A 20,519-nucleotide genomic window follows, 5' to 3' on the forward strand; every position below is an offset into this window, starting at 1 on the left:
TATTGAGTATATGGCCCCTCATATCAACTGTCTTCTATAATTAACCTTCTGTTTCAGAATTAAAAACTTGCCTTTTCCCCATCCAAAAGGTGAGGTCTTCTGGGTCAATCTGGGAAGGTGAGAAATAATATGAATAATTCACTGAGTTGGTGGTTGAGGGTGATCAAAACACCCACCTTGATTATAGAGATTTCATGGAGATTGAATTATTTTCATAAATTATAAGGTTGAACCAGAAAACCCCAAAACTGAACTGCTTTTGAGAAAACTGATGGTATGAGTCCCTGAAAGAGAACCCCTTTTGCCTGTTTTAATGTAGCAAGTGAAATAAAAGTCTATGTTATTAAACCTAAGTTGTTCAGTGTAATTGAGATCACTTTGGGACAGAATGTTCTTTTTCTAAATGCCACTGCTCCAGTCATATTAATCTTATTAGCTTGCAAGATTGATGCTGTCTCTGCTGAAATTCGAGAGAGGGCTCAGTTAGTGCTGTTACATTCCTTCCAACAGCGGTCCACTGAAATATGACACCATCCCCCTCTGTCTCTCTCTTTGATGGGATAGGCTGTAGTGTCCTCACAGCATGGAAGCTTCTCTCCAATTCTGGTGATACTGAGCCTGAACTTTTTTTTTTTTTAACGCCACAATATTGAGGAAGCAACATGTGTATAAACTCCACAATACTGAGGAAGCAACAGAGTGGTATCCTCTCTGGAGGACAAGCTAGTTTGCTGTATTGAGGTTCAAAGTACAATACCTGCCAGGAATATAAAACAAATTAAGAAAGCAAACTTTCTAGTCCAAAAGAGGACTAGACACCTCCCTGGAAAGTCACTTACATTTTCCTCTGGGATTGGTGGTGTGCAGAGGCTAACACAGGTCATGACAGCAGCTGTGAGTACACACAGGAGGATTGCAAAGTATAGATAATGGAAATCTTTCAGCACAGCTGGCCTTTGGTCCTCTTCGCCACAGGAGGGCGGCGTGTAGATAAACTCCATAACCAGCCGAGTGAAACCAACTGCTAGCCCAAACATCAAGCCCCAGAAAGCACCCTGGAAGAGAATATAGGTAGAGATGTGCCATGAACATAGGTAGAGAAGGGTTGGAAATATCAGTTTGATTTCAGAAGTCATGTCTATAACGTTCACTTTGGAACTGACTGAAGATATTCCTCTGTAAAAGCCATGTGGAATGTCAGGTCTTGAGCTAGGAAAGCTTCATTCCAGGCTCAACTGAGCTCTTTTGGTTTATCTGACATTTCCTAGTCCAGAATTATTTGATGTTTCCTAGGCATTTGAGCACTTCAACACTGCGTCTGCATGTAGGTCCTTTTAAGAACATTTAAGTTATTCAATTGAAACAGTTTCTATATGAGTTCTTATTACAGTACTACTGTAATGTGTACAGTTTAAATAGGCATAACCAAATGGGTGGAGCCAATTGCATGGTTCCTATAACGTCAAATCATTGTTTCCCAGCTAGATAAAGATTACATGTTAAGAACCCATGTGGTTGTAAGGCTTTCAATGGTACAGAAGCACCATCAAGGTATGTAATAGGCCATAAAGTACTGTGGACTCCTTAGCGTATGATTATCTCATTTCAGTGCCATGGAAATCAGTGCAATCCTGAAATTCAGGAAGAAGCGCCAGTATTTTGTCAAGTATGATACCCTGGGTTGTCTCAAAGACTCCCCATGATCAGCATTAATAAACCCTGGATTAACTTACAGTTCCACAATGTTAAATTAAATTTGCCTTTCTCGTATCCAGTAAATTTCCTCAGCCAGCCAAGTTGTGTAAGGTCAAATGAAACATTTAAATCATACCTGGAAAGGTACTGCTTCCACTGTTCAATTTAAACCATACTGTTAAACCATACCTGAAAAGGGAGTTTAAGCAATGCTTACTCTGGTGTTTGTGTGCATCCATCTGCGAGTTTAGAAGATGGAGTTACACTTTGCAACCAGCTTAGCAGAAGAATGTTACTGAGAAGATGGGTTCTCTCATTGAAGATGTTCAGGCAAAGGCTAGATGGTCATCTGTCAGGGATGCCGTAGTTTCCTGTGTTGAGTAGGGGTTGGACTAGATGACATTCAAGAACCCGTCCAACTCTAGTATGCTATGTGCCCCTGGAATAGGCTGCTAAGTGTAGGCCAGAGCATGGAATGGGTACAGGAGGGGGAGTAGATAGCAAACTAAAAGTTTGTAGGAAAGGGATGTCTTCTATTTGGAGGCTCCATGACAAAGCAGATGTTGGAGATTGATGAAATGGCTAAGAGCCCAGGATTGGGCTTGGCACGCTGGCTCACCACCGGCGTGCACTGTCGCAAACATGCCATAAGGCATGTTTGCAGGCCCTACCGCCAGGCGAGTGGCAGTGGTAGCCCAGCGCTGGCTGGTGCCGGGCGCCCAACCTCGCCCGGTGCTCGGTGGTTGTGTGGACCGCTGAGCAGCAGATAGGTAAGCAGGGGTGTGGGGAGAGAAGGCGTTCCGGGGAGGTGAAGGTGGGAAGGGAGGGAGGCGGGACCGGTGGAGCATTGCTCCACCAAATCCAAAGCCTCTGTGTTGGGCTCACTGCCCAACGTGGAGGCACTTGATTCACCGCCGACCTTTTTGTTGGTGGTGAATCGAGTTACCCCATTACTGGGCTACTCCATCAAGTACATATTTTCCTAGGAGTAAGCTCCATTGAACACAGTGGAATTTAAACATGCATAAGATTTCAGTGCTAATCTCCCATACCAGAAAGATACTCGGTATATCTAGCAGTCGTTTAGAATAAGTGGCTTGCATTGTCTTTTTATTTTACCATACACCTTGTTGCTTCTTATTCCTTGTAATTCATTTTCCTAAATCTCTCCCCCCCCCCCATAGCCTATAGGTTTGACTTGATTTATTACATGATCAAGGGGCAAAAAACCAGAGGTGAGGATCAACTTATGCTATTATCTCTGGAGGTGGTATCCCTATCTCATGCACCTTGAGAATTGGGCTTGGGGCTGGCCTAGCTCTTGTTCTCTAGACAGCAAAAACCAAGCTGGTAATGGCTGATATGAGCTTCCTTGTGCCAAAGAGCTGCTGGATTCTGATGCCCAGAGAAAGGCAGGCAGAAGCTTGCTTATGTCAATTTGTGGAAAAGTGGGGCTCACCTGGATTCAAGATGCTCCAGGGCCACATGATACACCAGAATGTAAAGTTTGAGGAGGCTTGCTTGTTTATTGAGGTTGTCAAAAAGAGATGAGTACATGACTCAATTCCTATGCATAGGTCTCTCATGTAATTGCATCCTTGAAGTCTCAAACCAAACTGGAAGTTTAAAGCTAAGGAAATTCTGATTTCTTTTTTACTTTCAAAGCACTGCAGAGAAATCAGGTAATTCTTAGGAAGTTCCCTCCTTCTGCCACCCTCCCCACTTCCTTGCTTCCTTTCAGCATCTTATCACCATTTTCAGTTAAACCAGTAATCAAAGTCCTAAGAAACTTTTAAAAGAGATGCTTTGCTCTAATGGGGCTAAATTTCACCATTGTTGCATTCAAGAGGAGTCAGTCAATATAATCGTAATGAATGGTCTTGTCTGCCCTTAAAAACTATGAAATGATGACATTTGGGAGATGCTATTATTCATACGAACCTCCTCATTGATTCTGTACTTACTGGCTCATTGATCCTCTTGCAGAAGATTGCTAGGATGAAGAGTGCAGTGATGGGTGGCGCTAGGTAACTGGTTATTGACTGAATGTAGTCGAAGAGCTGACCGCTGTTGGCTGTCTGGATGATAGGGATCCAGACGATGCTAATGGCAACGAGAATCACAATAAACACCCTGGGAGAAGAAAACAAAGGGCATTACATGGGCACAACTTGAACAATGCAATCTTTTGTGTGGTGTGAAAGAAACTCACTGGGGGAAGAAAAACTATATTGCACTACTTGATAGAAAGGCCACTGGGGAAACCCTGTGAGTGTTTACTGTTAGGCATGAACATGCCTTCATAAAGAGGGCATGTTTTGCTGATGGAAGATAGGAGGTGGATTTCATTAGGCGCATTATAAACAGGCAGCTGCTGAGATGTTGTAGGGCAATTCATGTCCCAGAGATTGGATGCGTCTGCCACCATTTTGAATGCTTACATATAGAAGCCGCTTTGACAATCTCTGCAGCTGTGATGGCACCCAGCGGCGGCATAAGCTGGAGAGACAGTTATGGAGACCGGAGGACACTAGCCATGAAGGGTTGTGGTTTGCGCATTTGAGCAAGCAATTTGTTGTGTGCAACCAATGTGTTTTGGGATCAGGTTCAATTGCTCGGATCAGAGATTTGAAGTTGTTCAGTCTGGGCTGCTTCAGCTCTTACTTGAAGATGAGCACACTGCCCTAGGAATAGCACACTGTCCTAGGAATAGGACAAGAACTGTGTAATACTTCATATGAGATAAGCTGCCATTGGCTTTGGTCGCATTTCAAGTACTTGTCACAATTTATCAGTTGTTTGGAGTCCATCAGGAACTTAATAGATGGGACACAAGCAGGCCTTAGTTAACTAATAAGCTATACCAGCATGAGTACCTGAACCCTCTAGAGAAGCACTAACTGAGGCAGATGAAGAAGCAGATAATGAGCAACTGGGTACACTAAGCAGTGAGTGAACCCAAGTCCCCCCCCCCCCCGGCAACTCAGGAGTGCTTCAGATAATTGAATAATAGTGTAAGGAAAAGGACCTTCCAACAATTACGAGCTCCTGTTCAGTAGCTTTCTTGTGAATTCGCTTCCAAATATCGATGGCAAACAGCGTGCTACTGCTGTTGAAGACAGAGGTGAGGGTGCTCATCAAGGCAGCCATGATCACAGCAATCATCAAACCACGCAGACCTAAGAAACCAACAAGGAAGACTTAATTAACTTGAATCAGTCAACCAGCTGGCCCAAACCACCCCAACTCTCTGAGTGAATGACAACCTCTCACCTGCAGGCATGAGCTCCATGACCAGCTTAGGATAGGCAATATTGGAACAGCCTACTTTAGCCCCACAGACTTTCTCACAGATGTCTGGGTCTACACATCCCACATCATCTGCAGCAGGAAAATAAGGAAATAGAAGTTTTTCTATAAGAATTACAGAGAAAACTTTTTAAAAAAATTACATTTAGGGCAGCACAACAGCACTTTGAGAAGGAAGTGCCTTTCAGGTTGGGCCTAGGACACAAGCTATGGATTCTTCTGAGGGTTATGAGCTTCTGACACTTGTACATAGAATAACTACAGGAGACGGTTTACCTTGAGATACCCACTTCTAAGTGTACAGCAAGGTATATGCTACTACAAATAAATCTGGTTGCTCTTGCTCTGATGCAAATTTTACTTCCTCCCCATCAAGAACTGGAAATGTTGAGAAGAGAGAATATTACCTTTACCACATCTCAGACAGACAGATCATTCAGCCACAGGGGGATGATGAAAATGGCGCACACACCCTTGCCCCGACATTTCCATTTGGTTTCAGAGATGTGGTAAAATTAGCCATCCACCTCATGGTCATCTGTGGTGTCCTGTAATTTTACTAGAATGAGCGACAGCTTACCAGGGAAGAGAGCTCTGCTGATCATGCCAGGAATGACAACGAAAAACATTGGGAAGATTTTCAAATATCCGCCCATCACCGATCCACCTTTTGCATGAGAGAGGCTCTTTGCTGATAGTGATCTTTGCACTATTACCTTGAAGCATGGTACAAAAATGAGAATGAGTTACAAGGATGTGTTCTAGGGAGGTTTTGCCTCGCATTTTCTTTGTGAGGAAAATTTAAACCCAAGGTCAAAGCAATTTCCACTGAATTGTTGAGAAATGGCAGCCACCAAAGAGGTACTGTCAGACAAAGCATTTGGATAGAATTCTGTGGCAGACAGTCTCTATAAAATTAAAGAAAGGTATCTGCCTGCTATATAAGCGGAACATAAAAATATAAAACTAAGGCAATATACCTAATCTAGTTATAATATATGCATTGTTTAACATGAGTTTTAATGGAAAATAAATTTTATACTTTAAAGCTATGGTTTTATATAATTATCTGCGAGCTTAAAATGTGGTATCCAGTTAACACATGGTTGATTGGACTGGCTGCTCTTTTTACTACTGCAGAGCAGAGTTCGGGCTACTGAGATGGCCACTGAGGATGATGACTGTTCAATTTTGCACTTCATTGATTTCCTAACAGTACGGCTTAACTTTGCCATTGAATTCCCTCATCTAAAGCACACTTAAAATGTGTATAATACAAATTACTTCTCTGCATTGTAAGTCCAAGGAAAGGAAGACCTCATAACTTGCCCACAGATCTGTGCCAAGAAGACAAATGGATGCCCAGTTCTACCAGGTTAACATTTGCCACGTGTATGTACTTCATAGGGTACATTTGCAAGCCATTCTTAAAACAGGGAAATTAGAAATCTACATTTTGCATGAGACACAGGTGAGAGAAATAAAAATGTACTTTACCTGATCAGTGCACCAGCACCAAAGAGCCAGCACAGAGAGGCCAAACATAAGTCCAGGCCATGGAAGGTCCCCAGTGACAGGATCCCTGAGCATGTGGAAAGCATCTGGGCGTGGCAAGTGACAGGTTGTGTTTGGGACAATGACACTGGGGACTGCACTGCTGTATTTCTCTTGCAGTCCTTCATACCACCCAACCTTTTCAAAACCTGAAAAGAGGCAATTTTTAAGCCCATTTCATAAAACTCTTTAGGGCACAATCCTAACTTGCTCTGGAAACAGGCAGGCCAGCAGGCCTGCACTGCATCTGGCACACGTTTGGGCCAAAAGTGATGCTGCCCAAAGCAAGAGGAACTTTCCCCTTACTCTGTGTCATGCTGCAGTGGCCCCAATCGGTCTATTCAGATCTGCACCACCTGACGAGCTGGCACAGATCTGAGCAGAACAGAGCAGCCAGGGCCACTCTGTGCCGCCCGAGAATGTGGCTACGATCCAGCATAACTGCCAGATCTTGGCCTTCCCTCCCACTCCCCGCCTGCCCACTCCTGGGAAAGCCTACCACCTGCCCTCCCCCTTGTGAAATGCCTCCCTTCTGCCTCCTCCCCACCCTCCCCATGCCCCCCAGACCCCTGCATTGTCTGAGCTCAGTGGACGCAACTCACCTTCTCCCTGGAGCCCACATCCATATGCTGGCCTATTTCCCCTCAGAGTGGTGCAAAAGTGCTTTATGGCACTTTTTGCAACACTGCTGGGCCAGCGCAAGGGACTTGCATCAGCCCAAGTACCAGGTAGGATTGTGCTCTTAGTCATCTTTCTGCTCCCTTTGTCCAAGCCTTTGTCACTTTCTCTCCTCTACATGCTAGGATATGTCAGTGGCAAGCCATAAGAGGAACCTAGTCAGTCACAGTAGTCCACCATTTTCCTCTCTTCCATTCACTCTTTATTTTCCAACCCAGGGAGTAGGAGGACAAGGAGCAGTGGAGCCTAGTAGTCAGATGACCAATTCCAGATGTACCATTCTATCAGGTAAAAGAATAAGCAACACAACTATTTCTTCTGCTCACCTATAAACATGAGACTCAGTGCTCCAACCACCATGATCACAGTCTGCAGAGCATCTGTGTACATAACAGCAGTTAAACCACCTGCAGAAGAAATACCAAATAATTGAAAGACAGTGAAGTTACTTAAACAAATTATTTCAAAGAAATAACCAGGAAAAAAGTCCAAAAATATTCAAGGTAAGATTCAGAATTCTCTACCATTATATTTTTTTTAGGATTGATTAAAAAAAAAAAGAAAAAAAAAAGAAACTCCTCCCCATCCATCAGTTAATTACATTTTTATACTAGCTTTCCTCCAACGGCAACATGCTTCTTCTCCTTTGCCAATTTTATTCATTCAACAATCTTATTCGGAAGGCTGATGAAATGTGGCTTGCCCAGGGCTACCTAGTAAGCTTTTTGGCTGAGTGAGGATCTGAACCAGGATCTCCCTAGTTCTAGTCCAACACTCCAACTACACCACACTCACTCATCATCTGTTCTTTGGCCTTATCTAAGGGTATTACTGCAAGGTGAACCATTGGATCAAAATGACTGTATTCTGACAACACAATAGTGAAGGAAGTGCTCATAGCAGTCCCACCAAATACATAACGGTAATCAATAAGCATTGCTAACTTGGTGAGGGACTCTACTCCTTCCTGCTCTGGGTTCAATGATGTCTGGCAAAAAAGGAGAAGTTGTGAATGCCCCAAGTATCTTGCTGTCTAGTGGTATTAATTGTGCACTGGATGCAGTGGCATAGCTAATGATTGGGTAGCCTGGTGCCAAGCTCAGAATGATGCCCTGGAAGTGATGCCATGCCCAGGTTTTTAAAAAAGTGAAAACGGGGGAAAATCTGCTTCCTCTCCCCAGTAGCTCGCAGCTTTCTTGCTCTGCCACCTCCCCACAGGCTCCCACCCCCATATTAACACCTTATTGGTTCCATACTGTATCATAACAAAACTAATTGGCTCGCAGAACAAACAGTTTCATTGGTCAGTTTTGAGTTAAGAAAATCCAGTTTTTGTTACATAATGCAGTTGCTTTTATTTTCTAGTTATTTGGCTATAACTTTTGATAGAATAGATATATTTTGGCACAGTTTAATTGCATTCTACATTAAATTCTGCATCAAATGGTTTATAACATGATGGTATTATTCAAAAATACCAAAGTTTTCACAATTTTGGCTACTAGTGTCAAGCTCAGATTGTTGCCCCCTAAAGCTTGTTGCCTGGTGCAGTTGCTATCCCCCTGTACTCCCTTAGCTATGTCAGTGACTGAATGGACAATGGTTTGGAAGTGCTGGAAGGTCACGGATCAAATATCTGTTTCTACAGCTTTGCAGATTGAGGATCATGCTACACTTTATAGTTATCTGTTGTTTTTTAAAGTGTTTTTTGTACTCAGAGAAGCTTCAGGAAGTTGCTATCTGGACCAAAAGTTTGAGTAGTAGGGGGAACTCTTTGCCATCCTACACAGGCCATTTTTCATATCATTGCTGTCCCCTCTGAGCTGCTGATTGCCTGGTGGCGAAAAATAATAGTGCTTTTTATCTCTTCCTCCACTGGGTGAAAAAGCAGCTCATAAGGAGGGGTTTGGATAAGTGCCCTATGGGAGAAAGATAAGCACCCTCTTCCCAACAGGTGAACTTCCAGTCTGGCTGTTTTGGGTGCTATAATTATTATTTTTTTAATGTTTTTTAAAACCCTGAAAGGAAAATGTTCATACAAGGTTCAGGTAGATCCTCAAACCCAATAAAGTAAATACTCAAGTCTGAATGCAACAAACTGGAGACATCTGAACTCTGTTTCAGTTTTTTAAAAAAATAAAAAAATTTAAAAAAATAAAATAAAACACTACTGGTGTTTTACATCAAAGCTATTGACGTTGGCCTGACACAAATCACTTTCGCGTTAGTGGGAGAGTTAGTTTTTTCACAGATCTCCAGGAGACTAGATACTCATACAGCTCAACTATATAAAGGAAACGCCTTGCTTTCCATACTCCAAATTAAGGTACTATTACGCCCTGTTAGTTACCGGCTATTGTGTAGATGGCTGTTATTACTAACAAGATCACCGTAGAGAGGTAAAGGTTCCAGCCAAGGGAGACCTGGATAAAAAGTGCTCCAGAGAAAAGATCTGCCTGGGACAAAAGCAGAAAGGGTTTTTACTCAATTATAGTCTTAGTAGTACTCATTTATTATGTTTGTACAATTGGTCTGTACTGCTTGGAAAGATTTTTCTTTTCTATGTTTAAGTGCAGCCATTTTCAACCACTGTGCCGTGGCACCCTAGTGTGCCGTGAATGGTCCCCAGGTGTGCTGTGGGAATTTGGAAGAGGGTCATTTATCAATAGGATCATTGGGGGAATGTGAGCCCCCATTGACAGCACAGTGTGCCTTGTCAATTGTCAAAGAGCTGATGGTGTGCCTTGACCATTTTAGTGCCTTGCCAGTGTGCCACAAGATGAAAAAGGTTGAAAATCACTGTATTAGTGAATACCAAGAACCAGGAAACTAATTCTACAAGCCCAAGATAGCTCGAGAACACCCCCACCCCCAGCAGTAGCTCATCTACCCCAGTCACATGGCTGTTTAATTTTTGGCCTAATGACTAAGAGCCCAATCCTGAGCTCCCAGGGCACATGGCTGCGGCAGCAAAAAAACGGCCCCACTGCATCCTGCATGCCCAAGGCAGCCATGGGCAGCACCTTGGGAGAAGGGGACTTTTGTCCCCTTCCCCCGGTTAAAAGGAGTAGCCCTGCAATGGGGCTATTCGATTCACTGCCGACCAAAAGGTTGGCGGTGAGGTAAGAGCCTTTGTGTCAGGCGCCAAGCCTGACGCAGAGGGCCAGGATTCAGTGGAGTATTGCTCCACCAGTCCCACCTCCCTCCCTTTCTCCCCGCACCCTCCCCTGGCCCGCTCTCCACCTCCTGCCTCCCCACCATGCCTCCTTCCTGCCCTCTCCCCGCCCTCCGCCTGCCTCCCCACTCCCCGGAACACCTCCTCCCCACCCCCCTTACCCCCGCTTTCCTCTCCGCTGCTTGGTGGTCTGTGCAATTGCCGAGCGGCGGAGGCCAGGCACCCGCCTGGCTCTGGCCAGCGCTGGGCTAGCCTGGGTGCTCACCCAGTGTTAGGGCTCGCAAATGAGCCTTACAGCACGTTTGTGACAGTGTGCACTGGTGGTAAGCTAGCGCACAGAGCTCAGGCTTGGGCTCTAAATCAAAGACACCCTCCATGAGCTCCCTGTGATACTGCTGTGCTCTAAAAGATCTGAAAATATTCCCACGGAATACATACTGATATCTTGGTCAGTGTATAAAGAATAAGGGACAACACCGACAGATAGATTTGAATCCTCTGTCCTCCGAATCTTTTCTGCATGTACTCTGGCATGGTGACCACTCCTGAAGAGATGTAAACTGGAACAAAGATCCAGCCGAGAACCAGCAGTGCCCAGGTAGCCTAGCCAGGAGGAAGGAAAAAGACATGGACTTTGCTGGTGAACACAGTGAACACATTTATTACTACTACTTCTGCTGCTATAACTACTAATGCTAATAATACTTATAATTAATTAATATAATTAATATTAATATAAGTAAATAAATAAATTCAGGCCTAAGTGAGTCATAAGCAGTACAACACTATGAGGGTAGCTGTTGAACTGGAAAGCAGATTCAAAGTGTGCTTCTAGGATGGAGTGTGATACTAGGTGTGATACTAGTAGACAAAGACAAGATCGATAGGCTGCTAAAGGAAAAGAAGCATCTTTTTGTGGGCAGGAAAAGAACTGAGGCCAGGTCAATGTGGCTGAATTAACACAATCTGGGCACGCAGAATGCTTCAACACATGGTCTGCATACTGCACCCCCCCCCCAATAAATATACAAAAAAAGGTACTTGGAATAAAATTCAGTGGTGTTCTGAGAGGGGGGGCACAGCCAGCACAAAGTTTTGCAGGACGTCTCAACATGCAATGCAACCTCCCCCTCACTGTTGGAGCCATTCTCAGTGGTGAGAGCAATGCGGAGGAGACGCTTCTGCTTTGCTCTCGCAACTGGCATGGCTCCGATAGCAAGGGGGAAGGGGCATCTTGCATGGTGTGTTGAGGTGCCTTGCAAAACTTAGCACTGTCCCCCCCACCCCAGGATGCCACTGAATAAAATAGGGGATCACAATTTATTGAATGACTCCAAACCGTATATTATCAGTTGCTAATAGGAGCTTCTCAACATCAACCCCTACAAAGGGGTAGAGGAAACAGAATTGCACCACCTCTCCCAAGCCCATGAAGGTTTGCTTTGCAGGCCTAGCTGAGGGCCCTCCAGCCTGCATCCCTGAACAAGACAGCCTCTGAAGATCAGTTCTCTGACCACTTGCTTGCCTCAGGGTTGCCTAATCTTAAAGCCCCCATCCTGCTGTGCCAGTTGTAACCAACCTGGCTAAAGTTAAACCACCCATCTGTTCATCAGGATGGAGTACATGAAGCATCTCCCACAACAGGCCAATTACGTGTACGCAAAAACTTCCTGCTTGGCTCCAGTGGTGACCAGAGAACTTCAAAATGATTTCAAGAAAGAGCAAGAAAGTTTGCCCTCTCTGAGTGAGGAATGTCTCTCTTCTTGGGCAGGAGCTACAACAGATACCACAGATCATTCCCAAACACTGTACCAGCCAATAGTCTGGTTCTGTTTTCCTGCCTTCTCATGGAGGGTGGGGATGAGAGAAAGACAGGCTCACCCCTATAGTGGGGCAAAGGAGTAAGACCCCTATCAGTTTCCCAGGTTTGCAGGTTTCAGTGTCAACCCATTACAGGGTGTACAGTCTAGAGCTAAATGGAAATCACACCTCTATAAATTTGCTTCTGCTTGCACAAAAAATTTATATTGCTTTTCTTTGATCGTTTGTTATTCTGTTTTGGAATTTGAAGTACACTCACTGACATCAGCACTTCTTTCTGTTTGTGAACACACTGTGGAAAGGAAATGTGACAGGCTCCTGTAGATAGCTTATAGGGTGCACATCATGGTGTGAGGTGTCATGAAGCACTATCCATGGGACAAATGTGACATCTGGACATCTGCTAGATCAGTTCTTCTCAGAAAAGGATGAATCACTGGGTTACAAAAGCCCTGTGGCTGGGTTGACAGGCATAGCCTGGGATTAAGGCAGTGGGAAAGGGTTCTTCAAAACAAATCTGCTCACTTAGATTCAGTACAGGGTGTATTCATGGGTTGAACAAAAGGACTGCTAATGACTACCTGATTTTCTATAGGGTAACTTACAGGATAACTGCTGGTCCATGAGCAGCTGTGTGTTTTCCTATATCAACAGCCACATCCTGTTTTACAGCAGACACAGGCTGTAAAAGAAAAACTGCAGTAATGTTGTATGGGGAGGGGGAATGCTAAGAGCTTAATGTAACTTCCTCTTGCCTTGAGTAGCATGCCTGGGGGCCTTTCTAATGAAGTCCATGCACCAACCAAAGCTAAAAATGAAGGAAGAGAAGGGCAGAATCAGCTAGCTTCATTCCACTTGCCAGACATAGGATCAAGGCTCAAGACCTCTTGGAGTCTGATGTGCTAAATTCTGTTCCTCTGTACCTGGCAATACACCAGCCTCTGCTCCATTCACTCTCTGACCTGGAAAAGAAAGGGGGTGGTGGAGGAGAGGTGTGGAGGAGAGGCAGGGCTGGCCCACAGATGACACAACCTGAAGCCCTTGGTTCAAGTTCTTTTCTTTTCAGGGGAGCAGAGAAACTGGAAGAGGCTCCACAGCCCACATCTTCTCACTGTTCTTTTTGCTCCACCATTGAAAGAGGTGTTTCAGTCCACACTCTGGTCCCCTCCCTGCTCACACAGAGCAAGAAGAAAGAGGAGCTAGGCAGTGGCACCCCTTTCATCCTCCAGGATGAATGGGCCAGACCTATATGGGATTAATCACATCACTGCTAACATTGGTACAGTAAAACCAACCAGAGGGATCATGTTGCTTGAAGGTGGACAGCTCCACTTGTCATGTTCCCTATGAGAGACCTCTTTTTCACTCATTAACTCATAAGTGTGGAAATCTAGTCCCACTTCATTGTCATTCTAGCCAGAGTGTACTTGATTGCACCAGATTTATTACTAGGTAACCTTTAGCACTGAGATAAATCATTCATCTTAGAGAAAGCTGATTTTCTTTTTTGGCAGTTCATGCATTGCTCAGGATCTCTGCAGGATTGAACTGTGAGTAAAGTATTATCTCTGCAAGCAAGATCAGCTCCTCAAGGAGTGGAATATTGATCATCTTCAAATGATGCTAGCACAGAATCAGTCTCTGACTTCACTTGGACTGCTGTAGAGGTAGTGGCTAACACTAGCAATCCTGGCTTCTGTTCCACCCAGGACCAGTACAATAGAATGTCCCCCCCACTGGTTGCCCCACTTACCTGTCATGTCTCGGGCTGCGTGCAGCCTCATCTGGCCCTCCAGAGGCCTTCTGAGGTGTTCGGAGGACCTCTAAACATCAATTCTGGTTTTCCAATGAAATCTGGAAGTGTCTTTTAAGGGCCCTCTGGAGGCCTTTGGAGGGTGGCCAAAGAAGACAGTGGGGGAGGCATGGATGGCGGCTGCGGTGGTGCCATGGGTGGCACTGGTGCCCCTGGAGGCATGGCACCCCAGGACATTTGCCCTCCTTGACCCTCCAGGTACACCAGTAGTGGTTAAAGGTCACAATCTTGAGGGGGCTGTTGCACTGGGGCAACATACTGTGACCTGAATATTATCAGTTTGTCTATGCATTCATGTTCAATATATACAAAAGCAGTGGCTTGAGAAGACCTTACCTTTAGCTATTCAATGGAAAAATACTCTGTTTTCTCTTTAGGAGATCCTTTTAGTCACAGATACTATTCCAAAAATGCTGAGATGATGGGAGGAGATTAGCACTTGGCTACCTCAGGGAGTATATTATCACCCATGATCACATGAAAGTGAAAGCTGGCTCCTGCCAATGAGGAGCCAGCCCAGTGACCAGGGCAGGATCCCAGGGGCATTGCCATCCAGGAGTACATCCTGGCACAGTAATTTAGTCACTGATAGTGAGTGTAGGCACACCCCCGGGCCACCAGGTGATGCCAGGATGCAAGTTCAGGGGCTGCACTGCTGCAGGGGCTTGCTGTGTCTCCCCAACCCTCATCTCAGAACCCATCGAACACCTCGCAATGGAAGAGTCAACCACCTGCTGGTGCCTCTGGGGTGGCAGCAGCAGCAGCTCATGGGGATGCCATGGTGGAGGAGGAGGACAAGGAAGTCTGGATTGCAGCACTGCTGTAAGTACAAGTGTTTCAGGTTGTCACCATCATGACATATCCTGACATTGTGGGCTCCCAGGATGAAGGTCACAACCACCTCACATGGGGTGAGACACTCCATGGCCCACATGTCCTGACTGCCCCGTGCTCACTGAACCTGACCCCCTGACCCCTCCCTATGGGCTATGTGATGTGCCCAGGGACATGTGCCCTGCTGATCCAACTTCCACAACCGGCGCAGCATGATGGGACCAGGCAGGATGACATCTGACTCTAAGTGTCAGTGGTAGAAAGGTGTCTGGTTGCCCCGGGATGCATCCTGATGACCCTGCACCAACACCTGGGGGAACTCCAGCAGGCATCTGGAGGCCATGCCCCATGCCTGGGCCAAATGGCTCCTGAAAGCAGCTGTTCAGGGTGTTACAGCCCTGCAGGCCACCCAGGAAGCTGTCCTGGTGCCCCACAGGTGAGTGTGCATGCTCTCCAATGGATTTAGAACATTTCTCAAAGTTGTTTCAGCTCTTTCTGAATTAAAGACTAACTCTGCAGAGGTTTTTAAGGCTCCGATTGCTGTTCATTCTTGCAAAATGCACCCTAGAGTTAATTATATCAAACGCAATTGTTTATTCACACTGCATTTTGCCGCATGGGCCCAGTAATTGTTCTGCTAAAGTCAATTATGCATTTCAAATTGTCTTGTTAAAGTTACACTAAAGCTCAGACATTTGAGAATCCCAAACAACCCATGCACTTGACGAAACCCACAGCAATAGCCAGATCCTTTGAAAAGAAGCAGTTGTTCGATCAAGTGATCTTACGTTCCACTCAAAGCCCCCGACAGCAAGGCCTCCTGCTGCTCCGGTACCTGCCAGGCCAATAAACAAACTACTCCCAACATTGCTTGACATCAGAGATGCACCAATCTGAAAAATAGAAAATACACTGCAGTTAGTACTGAGAGAAAAACAAGGACATATTTTCTAGCAAGTAGTCACAGAAGAGTTGTTGGTGAGAGGTTTCTGCTTTAAAACTAAAACTGAATCAACTTACCCTATGAGTTTAGAACAAGGTTGTCAAACTTGTTTCCTATATTGGATCAAATAGCATCCATGGTGCCTGCTGAGGGCCAGAAGTGACATCTTTAAGTTTGAAGTGGTCATTTCTGAATGGTCAGAAATAAGCAGTTTGTTCTCACACAGAAATCCATTAGCTGCAAATTAGTGTTGCTTTGCAGTTCAGCAGCTGAGAGGTGCTCTGCAAAGTGATGCCTTGGCAGAAGTGGTACTGCTGAAAGGGTGGCCCACATGATAACTGGACTCTCCCATTGCCTTGGCAGCATCTCCGTCTCTCACCCATCTCGGTCTGCCTTTTCCCCCAATAGCATCCTTTGCCTTCTGAGGCTTCCTTCCATCTCCCTTCTCCAGAGCATCAGCAGAAGTGGCACTGCTGAAAGGGCAGTGCTGGGACAACCCAATTATCACAGGGGCTGGATAAAGAGCTTCTGGGGGCTTCATCAAGCCCATAAGCCTTATGTTTGACAACCCTGGTTTAGAACATTAGTATGGAGATGTCCTCTTTATAGCTTTGAGTGGAATGGTATCCAAATGCTTGGATTATTTACACTCCATAATCTTTTAATCAACCTATCCTTTCAGATAGGCTATGGTAAGTGTATGATCCTGTGTCATCAGGTTTTGATACACCTTCTCTCTCTCTCTCTCTCTCTCTCACCTACCTCGTCAAGCTGAAACCTCTCTCTGTACCAAATGTGATTGCTGCATGATTCTCCAATCTGCCATGCAGACCTGTGTAGCTAAGCACAGTTGCTACTGCACAAAACCATGGGATAACACAGGCCAACACACATTTTGCTCCCTTAAACGTTACACCAATTCCTGGGTATATTTTGGGTGCTGATTCCAAAAATGGCATCCGTTTTGCCCTATCACGTATAGTTTTGGAGACACGGCATAGCCTCTTCAGTGAATGGTTCAAGCAGCTTCCTCATGAGGAAGCCTACACCATGGCTTCCTCATGAGGAAGCTGCTTGAACCATTCACTAATGAGACTATACTATATCTCCAAAACTAGATGTGATAGGGCAAAACGGATGCTATTTTTGGAATTGGCACCCCAAATTCATATCAAACCATCATAGAGTTTGGGAAAAACTTTTCTGACTCATTATCAAGCTTTTCATTGCACACCAGGACAGGCAATGAAAAGCTTGATAATGAGGAACTTTTCAAACAAGCAAGTGCTAGAAAAAATTATAACACATATGACACAAAATAATGCAATGCTTATCTGTGGGGAAAAATTTCAACTGCCAGTGGAAGTTAGATCTGCTCTAAAAAAATACAGTGCCATGCATAGTGCATGTGTGTACAGCTGAAGTAACACAGAAGTGTGCTCCATGGGAGGAGGCTGCGCTTGGTTAAATATTTATAGCATGCAAACTAGGAAGTCTTAGGCTGCAATCCTATCCACATGTACCTGGGAATAAGAGCCCAATCCTGAAGGGCTCACGCCAACCCACTACTGATGCACACTGTCACAAATGTGCCGTAAGGCACACCTGAGACAGCCAGTGCCGGCCCACTGCTGGAGCTGTGGTGCCCAGAGGCCAGCTGGACACCACCCGGTGCTCCATGTGAGCACCAGGTGGCAGAATTGTAAGTTGGGGCAGGAAGGGAGGCGTTCTGGTGTGGCGCAAGTCAAGTGCCGCTACTTCTGTACGCGGATGATGCAGTACTGATATCTCTACTAGGATTGGCCTAAAATGTCTGCTGAATCACACCGAAGAGTATTTTTTGTCCAACAAATTACAAATCAATTATGCTAAATCTAAGATAATGATATTTGCCAACAGATGGAAGGCTTTTAAATGGTCTTGTAATGGCAATAAAATGGAGCAGGTTAAGCATTTCAAGTACCCAGGAATCAACTTCCATTACAGGCTCACTTGGGCTTTTCATCGTAAGGCAGTGCAGAAGACATCCAAACTAGCATCCCCAGCTATTTCCTGTTTCTTTTTCACCGGCGGCAATGGTTATGTTCCGGCTGCTCTGGAGGCGTTTAAGGGAAAGGTTCTTTCCCAGGTTCTTTATGGCTCTCCTGTCTGGTGTAAGGCTATTAATCAACTACTAGAATGCATTCAAGCCTCCTTTTTACAGAAGATTTTGGGTTTACCCAGGTGCGTTCCCTACTCAGTTCTGTGTCTCGAGGTGGGGTTAATTCGGCTAAAGACGACTGAATGGCTAAGATTACTGAAATTTTGGTTTAGGACTTTATTTAACCCTACCTCCTCTGGTCTAATGCACCAATTATTGTCGGATTCAGTCCTGCCATTAGAGTTCACCGATCTTCTAACTAAATTTAAGTCAATAGGGCTGGATACTGCAGAGTTAGGCACAATTGGTTGTGATGCTGCTTACAGACTCGTCAAAGAAAGAATTCTTGATATCGAACAACAAGAGCTGTTTAGTGCCGCCAGAACCACATGCTCTCCACTCTACCTCCATATTCCAGTCAGTTTTGGGAAACCAGCCTCCTTCTTTTATCACCTGGAGTGCCCGCAGGCTCGGAGAGCATTCACACTTGCAAGATGTAATGCTCTTCCATCAGCCTTGTTAACGGGCAGGTTCAGTGGTATTCCCTACTCAGAGAGGAAATGCAAGTGTGGTAGGGACTGCATTGAGACTATAACACATACCTTTTTCTGCTGCCCGCTACATGATGTTTCACGCAAGAAATATCTAGGCCCATTGTTAGCTAGGATGCAGGGCTGGGAGGACTCAATCATGCTTCAGTCTCTCCTTTCCACACCTGACTCTGAGACCCTTGATAAGGTCGCTTCCTTTTTATCTGGGGTAATTGCCAGGCAGAGCTCTGGGGCTCTGGGCAGAGTGTGAGGAAAAGACTGATGACTATGTTGTGTTGTCCTTGTATATTTTTGTTTTGTTCTTTCTCTGTATTTTATGCCAATAAAGGTCTTACTGAACTGAACTGGTGTGGGGGGAGGGGGAGGGAATGCAGGGCAGGGGGAGGGAGTGGGACTGGAGGAGGGCGGGATGGGTGGAGCTCAGCTCCACCAGATCCAAAGCCCCACATTGGGCATCCCGGCCCAACACAGAGCTACTTTACTTGTCACTGGCTAAATAATCAGCACAGAGTCAAGTAGCCCCATTACTGGGCTTCTTCCCTTACCTGGGGGAAGGGGACAAATGTCAGGAGTCGCTATCGACTCCTGTAGCAGCAGCCATTTTGACGCCACTGCAGCCCTGGGCACCGGGCAGCTCAGGATTGGACTGTAAGTCCTATTGAAATCAATGAGACTTACTTCTGCATAGACACAGATAGGCTTGTGGTGTTAAAGTGAAAAATGCTTTGGGTTTATTTGAATTGTACTGCTGATGACTGAGATGATGAGATGAGGATTAGAAAAATGTAGATAAAAGAGGTGAGGTGCATATCAAACAGCAGCCAATAAGTGATGCTTGTGTATTTTGTATTTGCTGATCTGTTTGCAAGAAAGAATTAAAATTATGACTACACAACCAGAACGTATTAGCCACACTTGAGAAGACAGTCTGGGATTTTGATACCTCACTCCTATATCACAGAAACCTTGCCCTGGTCTACACATGGTTTGTCTTAGGACACTTAGTATGTTGATGATAGAGGCAAAATTCAAACTAGGGAAGCCCCAGCTCATAGCTTATTCTCTTAACCACTGCATCAGCAGTTTTTGAATTCTCAGGGAGTTTGAAAACTGCTGTAAGTCCTTGCGGGGGTGGGGGAGGCAGCGGGGGTGAGGGGAAGGCAGCGACGTGATCCCCAGGAATGCATCACTCCGGGGGGCTGCAGGGACTGGGATGTACTCACCAGTCCCTGCAGCAGCCTTGCCGGGTTGTGGGGAGCCCTGTGCGAGCATCTGTAGGGTTCCCCAGACTGCAGAAAGTGAAAGTGGAGCGATCATGCTCCATTTCCGCAAAACCCCATTAACGATGCAATCCTGGGGATCACGTCGCTGCCTTCTGCCCTGCCCCCGCTGCCTCCCCCACCCCCGCAAGGACTTACAGCAGTTTTCAAACTCCCTGAGAATTCAAAAACTGCTGATTAAGGGGGCAGAGGCCAGAGCCCTCAGGCTGTCTAAATACCACTGCACTGCATCATACTTCCAGCACCATAAAGCCAACACAAGTCTATATTACCCCCTTGGGCAATCAAGGCACAGGGTTGGCTGCCCCTTGCAGGTTGAGTGCCTCCCTACTCTGGGGCAATCCTGGCCCTTTAACCACAGGGCTGGACCAGGTAAATCTGGGGGGTGGTGGTTAGGGGAATAGGAGCCATACATCTCAGGAAGTGAAGGACATAGGGCTTCATAAGTCACCCAGGGCCAGTGATGAGAAATTTTTGAACAGGTTATATATAGGGTTGGGTAAGCCCAGGGAGGGGAAGGGTGAAACAACCCCTTCCCCTTTGCTGACCTTGGATCCCAGCTGCTGGTCTGGCAACCCCCCTTTTGTTTCAACCTCCTTTTTCCTGGGGCCAAGAAGGACAGACACCAAGTGAAGTGAACCCCTCTTGTGGCAACTCTGTTGAGAGTGGCTTACACTGAAGTTTGGCCTGCTGCAGAGTTGCAAAAGTCTGTGACTGGCTTTCAAT

General features: G+C 45.6%; 1 protein-coding gene across 1 annotated transcript in view; it reads right to left on the bottom strand.

Moving 5' to 3' along the window:
* The window catches only part of SLC5A9 (solute carrier family 5 member 9), a 42,102-nt gene that overhangs the window by 9,629 nt on the left and 11,954 nt on the right, over nucleotides 1-20,519 (bottom strand). The window contains exons 3-12 of the mRNA XM_066623261.1: nucleotides 15,668-15,772; nucleotides 10,850-11,014; nucleotides 9,587-9,692; nucleotides 7,563-7,643; nucleotides 6,502-6,707; nucleotides 5,585-5,720; nucleotides 4,969-5,076; nucleotides 4,724-4,874; nucleotides 3,660-3,828; nucleotides 840-1,055 (exon numbers count right to left, since the gene is read on the bottom strand). Of these exons, the coding sequence (XP_066479358.1) occupies nucleotides 840-1,055; nucleotides 3,660-3,828; nucleotides 4,724-4,874; nucleotides 4,969-5,076; nucleotides 5,585-5,720; nucleotides 6,502-6,707; nucleotides 7,563-7,643; nucleotides 9,587-9,692; nucleotides 10,850-11,014; nucleotides 15,668-15,772 (1,443 nt within the window). The remainder of the gene's footprint in view (nucleotides 1-839; nucleotides 1,056-3,659; nucleotides 3,829-4,723; nucleotides 4,875-4,968; nucleotides 5,077-5,584; nucleotides 5,721-6,501; nucleotides 6,708-7,562; nucleotides 7,644-9,586; nucleotides 9,693-10,849; nucleotides 11,015-15,667; nucleotides 15,773-20,519) is intronic.

The sequence above is a fragment of the Tiliqua scincoides genome, chromosome 4 (assembly GCF_035046505.1).
Source record: "Tiliqua scincoides isolate rTilSci1 chromosome 4, rTilSci1.hap2, whole genome shotgun sequence".
In the NCBI taxonomy this organism is placed as follows: domain Eukaryota; kingdom Metazoa; phylum Chordata; class Lepidosauria; order Squamata; family Scincidae; genus Tiliqua; species Tiliqua scincoides.